The sequence below is a fragment of the Electrophorus electricus genome, chromosome 1, assembly GCF_041902795.1.
Source record: "Electrophorus electricus isolate QZ-2024a chromosome 1, ASM4190279v1, whole genome shotgun sequence".
Classification (NCBI taxonomy): Eukaryota; Metazoa; Chordata; class Actinopteri; order Gymnotiformes; family Gymnotidae; genus Electrophorus; species Electrophorus electricus.
The window spans coordinates 13,569,633-13,582,317 of record NC_137497.1 but is presented as its reverse complement, the minus strand read 5'-3'; the positions used below and the strand labels follow the sequence as shown (position 1 = coordinate 13,582,317).

General features: G+C 42.7%; 1 protein-coding gene across 1 annotated transcript in view; it reads right to left on the bottom strand.

Annotated features, from left to right (window-relative positions):
• LOC145657095 (NACHT, LRR and PYD domains-containing protein 3-like) overlaps nucleotides 1–11,581 on the bottom strand; it is a 36,350-nt gene extending 24,769 nt beyond the window's left edge. Inside the window, exons 1-4 of the mRNA XM_081711677.1 lie at nucleotides 11,463–11,581; nucleotides 7,480–7,587; nucleotides 2,913–3,065; nucleotides 242–296 (exon numbers count right to left, since the gene is read on the bottom strand). Coding sequence (XP_081567803.1) covers nucleotides 242–296; nucleotides 2,913–3,065; nucleotides 7,480–7,529 — 258 coding nt within the window. The 5' untranslated portion in view covers nucleotides 7,530–7,587; nucleotides 11,463–11,581. The remainder of the gene's footprint in view (nucleotides 1–241; nucleotides 297–2,912; nucleotides 3,066–7,479; nucleotides 7,588–11,462) is intronic.
• Between the last annotated feature and the right edge of the window lie 1,104 nt (nucleotides 11,582–12,685).

The window sequence follows — 12,685 nt, the reverse complement described above, 5'->3', positions numbered from 1 at the left end:
AGTTAATTTTATAAAGTTATAATAATTTGTGAAGTTTGAGTTTTGTTCATTATCAGTTAAATTACAAAAAGTCATTAAAGTAAAGCATGAACCAGTAAACCACAGAGTCTCATCATGATCTGTGATCTAAACACACTCTAATGATAAAGACCCTTCCCTCCTCTCTCACACACACACACACACACACACACACACACACACACACACACACACACACACACACACACACACACTTACACACCTTGAACACTGACTCCAGCTTTTCTTTAGAAATGTTTACAGGCTTCTTCTGGTCACTGTGTACAAACAAAACAAAGACTTTAATGGATAATCTACAGTTTATAAACATCCAAGTTAAATTCATGGTTGTGTACATGATGCTGATGATGATGTGATACATGGCTTCAACCCAAACACTGTACTGACAGTAGAGCAGAATAACCACAGAGAAGCTTCCCCTGGCCCTCACTCTGGTGATGTAGAATAATGTTTATGTGAATGGTGCTTCACCAGATAATGGGAAATGAACACAAGAAAATGAACACTGGAACATAAACAATTATATGCACCCCATCCACACAGAACAGAGGGCACCAGAACAGAAAGAGTGGTGTAACAGAGCAGCTGTGGGGCAGCAGGCAGGATAATCAGGGGTGAAGCGTCCTGACAGGATGTGTCCATGGTGGACACTATCAGAACTATCAGATACTGACCAAGAACCAGGGTGAGGGTTCATAAAGAAAGCTATTACTCTAACAGTTCTCTCTCTGTGTGTGTGTGTGTGTGTGTGTGTGTGTGTGTGTGTGTGTGTGTGTGTGTGTGTGTGTGTGTGACATTATTCTACTCTCCAAAGATTGGGTGTATTTTATTTACATTCTGTGTCCCAAACCTGTTATGTAATACTCAGTGTTCATGCTGGAATCCTTCTCTCTGTAACAGATGAGTAAAGTGTTTTCTCTATTCTACATGGTGGTGTGATTCTGGAGAGTTTGTCCATCCTGTGACTGAGGGAGATCCTCTGACTCTACACTGTTTACTTCACCCCACTATCACATCACACCTCAGATCTGATTTATATAAAGATGGATCACTCATCCAGACCCAGACTGCAGGAGAAATGACCATCCGTACTGTCTCAAAGTCAGATGAGGGTGTCTACTACTGTAAACACCAAGAGAGAGGAGAGTCACCACACAGCTGAGTCTCAGGGGTCAGAAAACAGTGAATTTAAATGTTTCTTAACAACCAATTTAAAAGAGGGAACAGATCAAACATGTAGCAAATATTGTGATTCATGTACTTTGTTCAGTTCCCATGAGTTCAGCTGGTGATTCCTCCTCTCTTGGCCTGGTTGGTTTGGATGTGGGACTGAGTTTGGTCCTGTTCCTCATCTTACTGACCCTGCTGTGGTGCTACAAAACCAACACAGGTCTGAGATCAGCTACAGATCATTTCTGAATACTGTAAATATTATATGTTTGTATGATACACATCATGAAACCTGTTTACAGTATTAAAACACGTTTCGTTGTTTTCCATGTTGTTCTGGTGCAGAATCTATGTACCGCTGTATTGGGAATCAGTCACACATCAATCAGACATCAGATCAGACCCAGAGAGAGTCAGGAGGTGAGGGGTGTCAGTCACACCACTGCACACTGCTCAGACCATGAACCACTAACAACTTTCCTTATTAACAATTAAAGCTTTAACTTCTCTAAGCCAATTTAACTCATCTTTCATCACTTGTGATTTGTTCCCTACTGTGTCCAATAATCCTTCAGTTTGGTAGTTACATTTTATTTTTCTTTTAAAGCTAAAAATTGCCCAAATATATGACACAGATGTTTGATTTGATCTTTAGAAACCCATTCTCTAAATACATTTTTTGACTTTTGTGATGGTTTTGAACAGTAGGAGATGGGAAATGATTCTTGCAGATCGTGTCAGTGAGGCTGTACCATCTTTGTGGTTAGAAAGGTGAAGGAATGTTCCTTCCCTCTGACATTGTGTGGTATGGCTGGGGGTCTCCAGTACCACAGACTCCACAATAAAGTTACATGCCTGGCTGGAGTTAACTGATATGGGATACTAGCTAAACTTCCCCTTTTTGTAATGTCTCTATTACCCGAGTCCCTCTGCGTCCTGTGTGGTTCTCTATTACCCCAGTCGGTCTGCGTCCTGTGTGGTTCTCTATTACCCAAGTCTGTCTGTGTCCTGTATGGTTCTTTATTACCCCAGTCGGTCTGTGTCCTGTGTGGTTCTTCCTGTTATGACAGTGATTCCTGAGGCCTAATAAATGTCCTCAGCAATTGTATCCTGATGTCTCATCCACCTGCATGTAACAGTTTCTAAAATGAATGAGACCAGAACCACCACTATTACTTTATTATAGTGTCAGTATCAGAGAAGTGGACTGTCCCACCTGTTCAGGTAACCAGGACCTCCTAGATGGACCCAAACACATATAAGGTGGAACAGGGACAACTGAACAACTGAACAGGAAACCACACAACTGAGAGGGTTTGAACTGAAGGAGAGGGTGAGCAAGACCATACTGTTCTACCCCCTACACTACTGGGAAAAATAGAGTGAAGGATAGTGATGGGAGTGAAGGAAGTGATGAGGAGTGATGGGAGTGAAGGTAGTGATTGGTGGAGACATAACAGGTGTTTTTTTCTCTTTAATAGTAAAAACAATCAGAAGAGTTCAGCAGTGAAGGGATGTTTAAGGGCCAGAAATCCCTCAGCCACTTGACTGGTCCAACCTTATTAGTTTGAGCTGTAGAATAGTGCCATTGTTTACTGGGGTATTATTGTTGTGTTATTGGGGGAACTTCACTCCCTCACACACTGGGAGGAACAAATCTACCCCACTTATGAAAGAATCTGAGTGTGTAATGTGTCACTCACCTTAGGACAGAGGTCACAGGTCCACTGCTGAAGTTAAAAGGATGATCCATGGACCTGTCACTCTTAATAGACACACAGCTGGGTGCTGGAGATGATTCACTCTTCATAGACACACAGCTGGGTGCTGGATTTGCTGCTCTCTCACTCCACCTCCTGATGATGTTGAATAGTGATAATAAATCACATTAGAGAACAAACAATTACACCCACAACATTCTTACCCAATCAACTCCACCTGGTACCTGCACTCACTGGACACTTGATTAGAATCACCTGTCCTTCAGCAACTACACAAACATACCACACACACACACACACACACACACATATTACACCTGTCCTTAAGCAACACAAACATACCCCCCCCACACACACATCTGTCCTTCAGCAACTACACAAACACACACCTGTCCTTCAGCAACTACACAAACACACACACCTGTCCTTCAGCAACTACACACACACCCACACACACACACACCCACCCACCCACACACCACACCTGTCCTTCAGCAACTACACAAACATAACACACACACACACACACACACACCACACTTGTCCTTCAGCAAGTCCAACATACCACACACACACACACACACACACACACACACACACACACACACACACACACACACACAATAAAACCTGTCCTTCAGCAACTACAGAAACATACCACACACACACACACACATCAAACCTGTCCTTCAGCAACAGAAACATACCACACACACACACGCATCACACCTGTCCTTCAGCAACTACAGAAACATACCACACACACACACACACATCAAACCTGTCCTTCAGCAACAGAAACATACCACACACACACACGCATCACACCTGTCCTTCAGCAACTACAGAAACATACCACACACACACACACACACACACACACACACACACAATCACACCTGTCCTTCAGCAACAGAAACATACCACACACACACAGAAATCAAACCTGTCCTTCAGGAACTACACAAACATTCCACACACACACACACACACACACACACACACACACACACACACACACACACACACACCACACCTGTCCTTCAGCAAGACAAACACCACACACACACACACACACACCACACTTGTCCTTCAGCAACTACACAAATAATACATCTGTCCTTCAATAAAACAAACACCTGTCCTTCAGCAACTAAAAAACATACGACACACACACACACACACACACACATCACACCTGTCCTTCAGCAACTACACAAACATTACATCTGTCCGGCAAAAACACACAAACACCTGTTCTTCAGCAAAACAAACCTACCACACACACACACACACACACAAAAACACACACACCTGTCCTTCAGCAACTAAAGAAACATACCACACACACACACACCACACCTGTCCTTCAGCAACTACACAAACATACCGCACACACACACACACACACACACACCACACCTGTCCTACAGCAAGACAAACACCACACACACACACACACACACACACACACACACACACACACACACACACCACACCACACCTGTACTACAGCAAGACAAACACCACACACACACACACACACACACCACACCTGTCCTTCAGCAAGACAAACACCACACACATCACACCTGTCCTTCAGCAACACAAACATACCACACACACACATACACGTCTTTCAGCAAGACAAATGAACCACACACACACACACACACCTGTCCTTCAGCAAGTACACAAACATACCACACACACACACACACACACATCACACCTGTCCATACACACATCACACCTGTCCTTCAGCAAGACAAACGAACCACACACACACACCTGTACTTCAGCAAGTACACAAACATTGCATCTCTCCTTCAAAGACACACAAACACCTGTCCTTCAGCAAAACAAACATACCACACACACACACACACACACATCACACCTGTTCTTCAGCAACTGCAGAAACATACCACACACACACACACACACACAAACACACACATCACACCTGTCCTTCAGCAACAGAAACATACCACACACACACAGAAATCAAACCTGTCCTTCAGGAACTACACAAACATACCAAAAACACACAACACCTGTCCTTCAGCAACACAAACGGACAAGTGTGGTGTGTGCGCGGTTCATTTGTGTTGCTGAAGGACAGGTGTGGTGTGTGTGCGGTTCTTCAGCAACTACACAAATAATACCTCTGTCCTTCAATAAAACAAACACCTGTCCTTCAGCAACTAAACAAACATACCACACACACACACACACACACACAATCACACCTGTCCTTCAGTAACTACAAAAACATACCACACACATACACACACACACACACACACACACAATCACACCTGTCCTTCAGCAACACAAACATACAACACACACACACACACACACACCACACCTGTCCTTCAGCAAGACAAACACCACACACATCACACCTGTCCTTCAGCAGCTACACAAACATACCACACACACACACACACACACACACACACACACACACCACACTTGTCCTTCAGCAAGACCAACATACCACACACACACACACACAATCACACCTGTCCTTCAGCAACTACAGAAACATACCACACACACACACACACACACACACACACACACAATCACACCTGTCCTTCAGTAACTACAAAAACATACCACACACATACACACATACACATACACATCACACCTGTCCTTCAGCAACACAAACATACCACGCGCACACACATGCACGTCCTTCAGCAAGACAAATGAACCACACACACACACACACACACACACACCTGTCCTTCAGCAACTAAAGAAACATACCACACACACACACACACACACACACACACCACACCTGTCCTACAGCAAGACAAACACCACACACACACACACATCACACCTGTCCTTCAGCAAGACAAACACCACACACACACCACACCTGTCCTTCAGCAAGACAAACACCACACACATCACACCTGTCCTTCAGCAACATAAACATATCACTTGTCTTTCAGCAACTACACAAACATACCACACACACACACACACACACCACACTTGTCCTTCAGCAAGACAAACGAACCACACACACACACACACAAACACACCCCTGTCCAACAACACAATCATACCACACACACACACACACACACACACACCACACCTGTCCTTCAGCAACACAAACATACCACGCACACACACATACACGTCTTTCAGCAAGACAAATGAACCACACACACACACACACACCTGTCCTTCAGCAAGTACACAAACATACCACACACACACACACACACACACACACACACACACACACACACATCACACCTGTCCATACACACATCACACCTGTACTTCAGCAAGATAAACGAACCACACACACACACACACACCTGTACTTCAGCAAGTACACAAACATTGCATCTCTGCTTCAAAGACACACAAACACCTGTCCTTCAGCAAAACAAACATACCACACACACACACACACACACACATCACACCTGTTCTTCAGCAACTGCAGAAACATACCACACACACACACACACACACACACACACACACAAACACACACATCACACCTGTCCTTCAGCAACAGAAACATACCACACACACACAGAAATCAAACCTGTCCTTCAGGAACTACACAAACATACCACACACACACCACACCTGTCCTTCAGCAACACAAACGAACCGCACACACAACACACTTGTCCTTCAGCAACTACACAAATAATACCTCTGTCCTTCAATAAAACAAACACCTGTCCTTCAGCAACTAAACAAACATACCACACACACACACACACAATCACACCTGTCCTTCAGTAACTACAAAAACATACCACACACATACACACACACATACATCACACATCACACCTGTCCTTCAGCAACACAAACATACCACACACACACACACACACACACCACACCTGTCCTTCGGCAAGACAAACACCACACACATCACACCTGTCCTTCACCAGCTACACAAACATACCACACACACACACACACACACACACACACACACCACACTTGTCCTTCAGCAAGACCAACATACCACACACACACACACAATCACACCTGTCCTTCAGCAACTACAGAAACATACCACACACACACACACACACACAATCACACCTGTCCTTCAGTAACTACAAAAACATACCACACACATACACACATACACATCACACCTGTCCTTCAGCAACACAAACTTACCACGCATACACACATGCACGTCCTTCAGCAAGACAAATGAACCACACACACACACCTGTCCTTCAGCAACTGCAGAAACATACCACACACACACACACACACACACACACACACACACACACACACACACACACACACACACACACACACACACACACACACACACACACACACCACACCTGTTCTTCAGCAGCTACACAAACACACACACACCTTATTAGTTTGAGCTGTAGAATAGTGCTATTGTTTACTGGGGTTTTATTGATGTATTATTGGGGGAACTTCACTCCCTCACACACTGGGAGGAACACATCTACCCCACTTATGAAAGAATCTGAGTCTGTAATGTGTCACTCACCTTAGGACAGAGGTCACAGGTCCACTGCTGAAGTTAAAAGGATGATCCATGGACCTGTCACTCTTAATAGACACACAGCTGGGTGCTGGATTTGCTGCTCTCTCACTCCTGATGATGTTGAATAGTGAAAATAAATCACATTAGAGAACAAAATTACACCTACAACATTCTTACCCAATCAACTCCACCTGGTACCTGCACTCACTGGACACTTGATTAGAATCACCTGTCCTTCAGCAACTACACAAACATTACATCTGTCCTTCAATAACACACAAACACCTGTTCTTCAGCAATACAAACATACCACACACACACACACATACACACACACACACACAATCACACCTGTCCTTTAGCAACTACACAAACATACCACACACACATACACACACACACAGAAATCAAACCTGTCCTTCAGCAACTACACAAACATACCACACACACACACACACACACCACACTTGTCCTTCAGCAAGATAAACACCACACACATTACACCTGTCCTTCAGGAACACACACACCACACCTGTCCAACAACACAAACATACCACGCACACATATACACACACACACACCCCTGTCTAACAACACAATTATACCACACACACACACACACACACACCCACACACATCCTTCAACAACACAATCATACCACGCACACACACAAACACACACACACACACACACACACACACACACACCCACATCACACCTGTCCTTCAGCAACTAAAAAAACATACCACAGACACACACACACACACATCCTTCAACAACACAATCATACCACGCACACCCACACACACACACCCACATCATAGATCTATATACATAGAATATATATATTTATCTGTATATATTTTTTTTTTCTCTATGCACCCCTGTTTCTCTTCCTCAGTTTGGACAGAGCACTCTCCACCATTTCACTGCGTGTTATACTGTGTATGACTATGTATGTGACGAATAAACCGAACTTGAACTTGAACTTGAACATCACACCTGTCTTTCAGCAACTACAGAATCATAACCCCCACACACCTCTCCTTCAGCAAGACAAACGAACCACACACACACTCACACAAACAGAAACTAGAACAGCACTGATAGTAGAACTTGGTTTAAATATGTAGAGGAAGTGGCAACAGATGAAGGGGAGAATAACTAGAACTTCTATCTAATAAGTGGGAGATGGAGAGCAGTGGAATGTCTGAGGATGATTGACAGGGATTAGTGTGCGTGTGTGTGTGTGTGTGTGTGTGTTTGGCTGGGTAGCTCTCTCAATCCACCTCCTGATCATATTGAATAGTGAAAATAAATCAGCTGGGTGCTGGAGACTCCGCTCTCTCTACCCTGATGAAGATGAGGAAAGTGTTGAGTAATTACATCCTTCACTACATCTCATTTATCCTGAATATTCCCTCTTCCTGTTTCCTCAGATTAAGTGCTGATGGAAAGCTCCTCACTGTGGGTCAGAGGTTCCTCCTCCACTGCTGGAGTTATGAGGCTCCATCATGGAGTTGTTCCTCTTCACACACACACAGCTGGACACTGGAGATGCTGCTCTCTGCTCCCTGTCAACAGTTCATACACACAGAGTGAATCAACACAGGCAACTTTATGTTGTATGCTATATATATATATATATATATATATATATATATATATATATATATATATATATATATATATATATATATATATAAAAAAATGTGTGTGTGTGTGTGTTTACATATACTGTAACAGCCCATATATTTGCACTCTGTCTTAAAGCACAGGCAACTTGACCATCAACGGCTAAAGCATCAAATAACCCCACATATCCAGCACAGCCAAATAGTATTTAACACACCCAGTGACAAAGAAATTCAAGTGTAAATTCATCATCATATTGAGAGACCTGTGAGGTATTTATACTAGTGTGTTCATCCATGCAGTCATCTCCAGAACTGTAGGTGGCAGTGCAGAGCCAACCCTAACCCCTGAAAAAGCAGAGAATTACATTCTGACACCCATCACATATGACTGTCCACTAAATTCGGGGGATGCAAATCGACACGGTCCAACGTGCACAACAGGAAGAGGAGCAACCGCGTCATTTCTAGCACACACACACACACACACACACACACACACACACACACACACACTCTCTCTCTCTCTCTCTCTCTCTCACACCAGAGACAATGATATAAACCCAGGCTGTGTCTGTAATGGTCCACTCACTCACTCACATTCCCCCACACAGACGGGTCTATATAGAACACTACGTAGGGTACGTTAGTAAGACAACAGACAGAATGTATCAACACTAGTCTGTGATGGAAATATAAAACTGTGACATCACAGAAACTATCTGGAACATAAAGTGGTGCAATCACAACACACTGAAGTAAGACACTTTAGTGAGGAAACAGTGGTAGAAGTCCTGTCAACATGTCTGTTATATGCCCTTAATCAGTATACATCAGTTGTTCACTACATTTACAGTACACTATAGGTGGTGGTATCTTTGTCCTTAATCAGTGTACATCAGTAGTTCACTACATTTACAGTACACTATAGGTGTGGTATCTTTGTCCTTAATCAGTGTACATCAGCTGTTCACTACATTTTGTAACATTGAGTTGTAAGGAGGCGGACGCATGTGCGGAGAAGAGCAAGATTTATTAAGGGCAAATCCAAAATCATAGTCGTTAGTGTAGTCCAGGGTCATATTACCAACATGATCAATCAAAACACACAAAAGCAAACAGGGGAAACTCATGGCTAAGAAACACGAAGGCTAGGACACGTGGAGTACAAACTTACGGGGATACAGAGATGATCTCTCAAAAACATTCAGACATTAAACCAGTCAAACACAATGAACCTAACACATGCATTCAAATAAACACAACCATTAAAATAAACAATATATAACCAAGACCAAGGCAACAAGACAGGGTTTAAATGCATGAACTAAACGAGGGACAGGTGTGGAAAATCAAACAAGGGGCAGAGAAAACGAAACTACAGAATAGAACTAAAATACACAACACGGAACAGGGAAGCTGGGAGGGACTAATCATGACACATTTACAGTACACTACAGGTGGTGGAGGGAAAGTGAGGCTTTGTGAAATATTGAGATGTTTGAAGCAGTTGTGTCGAAAATAGTTTCAAGGTTTCAAAAGTGTAGTAAAGACTACTGTAGGGAACTGGGATGACTGGCACAGGTTGGCTTTATACTGTGCTCAACCTGGTGTGTTGGCCAGACCACTTAAAGCCATACTGAGATCAAATCAGCCTATCAGTCAATATGTCCTATCAATAACCTTCTGTCTAGACAACACTGAATCTCACAGCCTCTCAAATTCTCTATTCTCACAAAACCCTCAAAGTTTGGGTGTGTTTTCTTGTAAGCATTCATAGAGTTTGTGACTGAGACAGATGTGTGATCAGGTTTGTTTCAGACACTGTCAGTCAAAGACAGGAGCGGCAGGTTCTGTATGACACCTGTAGAAACACAAGCTTCGTTTAGCCGTGGTCACGTGACATGGCCGTTTTGAGCCATACTTCGTTTCAAAACGCTGCCTTTCAGAAACTCGAAACAAGCGTTGAAACGTCAGTATTGACCGTCCCCTCCCAAACTATAATTAATAATATAAATAATTAACTATACAGGGAATCTGAACTTGAGTTTAGGCCAGAGGAGTTTCAACTGGGACCATTTGAAAATATCACTGACTAACTAAGACTTGAAATCGAGTTTTACAATAACTGGCAATATATATCTGGCCCCTTTAAATTATTTTAAATATAGCTATGCAATCGTACTGGGCGTTAGCCATTTTAGTTGCTTAACTTCACCAGGACTTTAATCTTGAGATTTAATCCGCCTTTGGGTTGACCTACGAATTAACCTAAACAGAACTATGTACTTACAAAACATGTTGCTTTAAACTGCACCGACATCGCATTTTTACAAATAGAATGAACTTACCGTGAAATATTTTAAACGCTCGTATTTTCAACCCGCTCAACCTTCAACAACGGCGACTGCTCAGAAAATACTTTCGTTTTCTTGAGAAAGGTGAGACTACAGGAACACCTGTGTGTAAGTGGAGGGCGGAGCACATGTCAATCATTTTCGACTGAAGACGATTACACAAATTTCTTATAATAGTCATTTTTATTAAGCCAATCAGCAGACAAAATTAGCTGTCCTTCATTTTGCTGCAGCGAATCATACACTAGTCTATACAGCCAATGGCTTCACAGTCCCTCCTACACGGACTTGTTTTGCGGCTGCGCTGAAAGTAAATCGCCACTATGTCCGCACGCTGAAACACGTCGGAACTTAACAAACCACTTTGTAGCTCTAACTTACAGATGACTGTAATTTATATAATCAGCTTCACAATAAGCATGTAAGTGTGTGGACGTCCATAGCATGTTGTGCGTATGACAAAAAAATAATCTTCTTAATGGCTGAATGCTGGGCGCGCGGGCGCGCGCGCGTGTGTTTGTTTGTTTGTTTGTTTCAAGTATTGTGGAAAAATAATTTATTTGTTTACCTGTATTTGGTAAACCTGTATCAGAAAACTACATGATGTATAGAACACAGCCTAACAGTAAAAGAATAGCAGTAAATGTGTGTTAGCATTGCAGGTTGACAGTTGATCATTTACATTTTATATTAAATAAATGCCATGCAGAGGAAATAAAGATACAAGACAACAGTAAAAATAAATAACAGCTGGATCACTGGCAGTGCTCTTTCATTAAAAGAAGGAACCAAACATATTCCTCATCATATGAAAACTAGATTAAAATATTAAGTGAGCTATTTACGCCAGTGTTACGAATATGGAAAGCCAAAGTGGTCAAAATGCACTTCAAACGAAAGGCAGTTTGTTTGTAAAACGGCGAAAAAAGCGGCATTTTGGACGTTTTATGTCGCAAAGTACGGCATTCTTTTTCTCTATTTTTATGGTTTACGGTTTTTGCGGCATATTTTACAGCATAGAGAAAAATGACACAGTTTGTATGTCAGTTTAAAACGCTGTAAAAAGCACCACTTTAAGTGTTCCTTGCTTCAGGTCTTGTGGACGATAAGCATCGAGACTATTTTCTGTCCTGGCTCCAAGATGGTGGAATGAACTCCCATTCACTGTCTGGGCAGCAGAATCCCTTGCAGTCTTCAAACACAGCTTCACAGCTTCA